General features: G+C 37.7%; 1 protein-coding gene across 1 annotated transcript in view; it reads left to right on the top strand.

The window, feature by feature from the left end:
* The window catches only part of ZFAT (zinc finger and AT-hook domain containing), a 66,984-nt gene extending 63,968 nt beyond the window's left edge, over positions 1-3,016 (top strand). The window contains exon 15 of the mRNA XM_005425715.3: positions 1,789-3,016. Within this exon, the coding sequence (XP_005425772.1) occupies positions 1,789-2,028 (240 nt within the window). The 3' untranslated portion in view covers positions 2,029-3,016. The remainder of the gene's footprint in view (positions 1-1,788) is intronic.
* Positions 3,017-3,944: the final 928 nt, after the last annotated feature.

Raw genomic sequence — 3,944 nt, 5'->3', positions numbered from 1 at the left:
AAGAATATTTCAAATAAAACACTCAGATATGTTTGATAAAAGAAACAGAATGTGAAAAGGACTTCATTCCACTCCTGTATTTTTTCTCCCTATAAAATGAATCCTGTGCAGTGAAGGCAGAGTGGGCATTGGTGGGTACAACTGTGCTGCTGCTTTAAGGTCAGTGACAATGGCCAGATTCCCTTTAGATGTTAAACCTTTCACCAGATAAAATCCACATATATTTCATTCGTATATTACAGCCATGCTGACTTGGGGCCCTCTGAATAATTTAACACCTGGACATGCTTGTTATTGTTCAAGAAAAGGCTTTCTATAGCCTTATTAGTTGAGTGAAAGTTCAGAGTGCTGTGAAGTCCTAAGGGGCTTGTGAATCTCTGAAATCTTCTGACAGGTATTTTAAACATGAAATAGAAAAGTCAGAAGCAAAGTCACTGTATAACAAAGATAATGGTTGCTTAGGGAAAAAAAATAAATGAGGAAAGAGCATCAGGAAAACAAACATATAGAGTCTATTTTTCTCCTTGCTGGTCTCTAAGGGACCAACAGATCCTTGGATCCATTGTAGTTCTTCCCTTCTCTCCCACACCCCTCTTAAACAGCATTAATGATCCTCATTATATTTACTTGAATTTGATTGTGCCACTGCTGTTTACTTTTGATCCAGCTCCTAACTAAAAAAAAATAGTCCTTTCTAACTTCTGTAACTTGGATTCCACACTTCATAGCATCTACCATGTCTGACCTTTCTAAGATCACTTCAGAGTTCAGTGTTGCAGGAGCACACTGTGCTCCAGCAAACAGAACCATGGATTCCTAGAATGGTTTGGATTGGAAAGGACTGTAAAGATCATCTCATTCCAACCTTCCTGCCATGGGTAGGGACACATTCCCCTAACAAATGCTTTTGCATATGTCCTGCACACGGAAAAATTGCTGTTCCATTCTCTCCTTAAAAGTAGATTATTTTATCACTAACACTTTAGAGAATTTCTTCCACATCACTTACATTTTCCTGGTTTATTTATACTTGTCTGGAGTATGTTGCATAGGAATTTTATATGGGTCTGCTAGAGGATTGAGATTGGATTTTGCATTCTAGTATGTACTGTACTTCAGTAATTGACAGGCACTTGTATGAATTTGGAATTCAACACCAGATTGTGTTGCTTTTTAAAATTTTGACAAGAAGCAAAATGTTCAGTAAAAAATCCTTTATTTTCACTTGTTTCTGTCACTCTCCTTTCAATAATGTAAACATTGCTGCCTCACAAAGAGTAAGCCTTAGGAACCTATTTCAGTGATATTTATATTTCACATTTTTCTAATAAAATCCCTTAAGGTTTACAGTGAAATTTGCACTTCTAAGAGCAGCCATTGACTAGGGAGAAAGAGAAGGGTGGGTACAGTAGGTGTTTTCTCACATGGTTTTGGATGGGTTCTCAACTCAGTGCTACTAGAGGAATTGATTGAGCTCAGATTTATTTAAATAAAAACAGTTTTGAATGAGTGACTGCTGAGACATTAAAGCTGTCTCTAAAGACCAGTGTTCCTGAAACTTTGCATCTCTCTGTGCCCAGAACTGAGTTGCTGTGTTGGTCCTTTCACTATTCTGCCTAACTACACACTCATTAATCAAAAGTGCTTGCATTTTGTGCAAAACTGACATTTTCTTTCAAAACTATGCGATTGCTAATTTGTGTGCTGTATTTCCATTAATCATCACAACACCAGGTACTTCTTGGCAAGGTGGAATTTCTGTAAGCTCTCCCCTGTCTCCTCCCTCAGGTGAAGGAAGAGGAGCAGCCAGCCAAGCACACGCTGATGATCCAGGAGACGCTGCAGCAGGCGGCGGTGGAGCTGTCGGAGCAGCATCACCTGGTGGTGTCCTCGGATGAGGTGGAGGGCATCGAGACAGTCACTGTCTATACCCAGGGTGGAGAGGCTTCAGAGTTCATTGTCTATGTTCAGGAAGCTGTGCAGCCTGTGGAGGAGCAAGCTGTGGAAGAATCAGTGCAGGAGCTCTAGAGAGCAGTGCTCAAAGGAGATGATTTCTTGATTTGCCAAAGCCAGAGGTTTGGTGTTTTTTTTGTCCCATCCAAAAGTGACCAAGCTGATGGATTTTTAGTTGATTTGTGAAGTGATATAACTGGTTGGATTGTATCAGTAACTTAGATGTATTATGTGCAAAACCTTCTCAGACTTTTTTTTTCCTAGAAATGCTTTTAAGGGAAAAGTATTCTTCCCCTTCTTAGAAGATCTCTCACTCGATTCCTGTAAATTCGCACAAATATTGTCTGTTCAAAACTGTGGTATCCCATGATAAAAACCGTCTGTAAAGATAGCTAGAGTGTCTGGAAAAGCCCATACATCCCATTTTATACATGCTTCATATGTTCTTGACTTGTCTGGAAGCAAAGTTGTTTTTTCTATCATTTATAAGGGCCTCTTAGCTCTGAGTACATGCTTAGAAAGTGTCTGCCGAGTTGTGGATCTAGCCCAAACAAAGACTCAAGATTTAATTAGAAACACACCACAGATGGACTGTAGTTTATACCTGTGAGATGATCCTTTGAGTTTGGGAGGTATTTAAAGCCATATGTGATAATTCTGTGTATCAGTAGGATGACTGTTATTTAGCTATTTGAATACTGATACCTGTTTCCATCCCACTGAATAAATACCTGTCTAGTATCATAAGGTGAAACCAAAACTGTCAAATCAAGGAAATATTCTTTTGTTTTTAAGAAAAAAAATATATTCAAAAGATTTGTAAATGCTATAAGAGATGTATGTTCATATGTTTTAAACAGACATGCTTGTAAATATGACAGTGTGAAAAAATTTGTACAAAAAGCTTGAGTAAATATTGATGAGAATCAAGATATTCTTAATTATGCATGTACATAGTTCCAGATTTTTCTTCATGAATCTTGAATTGTTTCTGGTTTAATATTTTAAAATTTGAGCTATAAAATTATTAATAAATAAAAAATTGTCTAATGTTTTCTTCTAATATTTCAATTTCTTAAGTATTGGTTTCCCTTTTGTAGCTAATTAAGAAGTGCTGGTGTGCATTGACTCTGACAAGTTATTCCTCCAGTTAGTAGTCTCTTACCAAGAAAGTACCACCATGAAATAAACGCAAACTTTTCTATGTGATTTAACTTATTTATGGGTGTCCTGGGTAAAAAAATGGAAAAAAGCTTTTGACTAAGTGGATACAATGTAGTAAATTGGTTGTCAGCATCTTCTGAGTCTGCTGGGTTCTCTTGGTGCTGGGCAAAATCAGAGTGCAAACCTGTGGTGACAGTTTCTCCCTTAGCTGTGGCAATGGGGAGCTTAAATTTGTTAATAGAATAGAGCTGAGAATTGCTTGACTTGGGTGGCATCTTTGTTTCCTCTGGTTTCATCCTGAGGGTGCACCAGGAGCCTCAGGGATGTTGGGTTTGTAGGGTGGAGACCTTGTTGCCATTTTGTGTCACTGACCAGAGCTGGTCACAAGTGTCAGGGTTGGTTCTGTGTGTGTTCAGTAAACTTGGCAAGAATGAGCCATGAAATGTTTGGTAACATTTGTACTGTGATAGAAACTGATGCATCAAATGTATCAGTATGATTAATCTGGATAAGAAATTTTGTTTTTGTAATTCCTGGTTGAAATTCAGTGTTGATTTACAAGAACAATGCTTTCTGTTATCTAGAAGGGAAGAAAGCAGTCTCAAAAACTTACCATTTTTTGAAACAACCCATTTGCTGTTAAAAGCATTTTAGAGCCTCTTGATTACATGTGCTAACAGTGGTGAACTTAGTGTAAAATATGTCTGAAAAAGGGACAGAAAAATATTTTTCTATGCATCACTGAAGAATTTTGAAGTACATTGTTTCAGATAGACTGAGTAATTCTGTCTGGAAGAGGTCTGGCTGTATTTGGACAAAGTTTTGGG

Source organism: Geospiza fortis, unplaced genomic scaffold, assembly GCF_000277835.1.
Source record: "Geospiza fortis unplaced genomic scaffold, GeoFor_1.0 scaffold94, whole genome shotgun sequence".
NCBI classification, from domain to species: Eukaryota; Metazoa; Chordata; class Aves; order Passeriformes; family Thraupidae; genus Geospiza; species Geospiza fortis.
The sequence above is the reverse complement of the archived record's forward strand: the minus strand, read 5'-3'. Positions and strand labels throughout refer to the sequence as shown.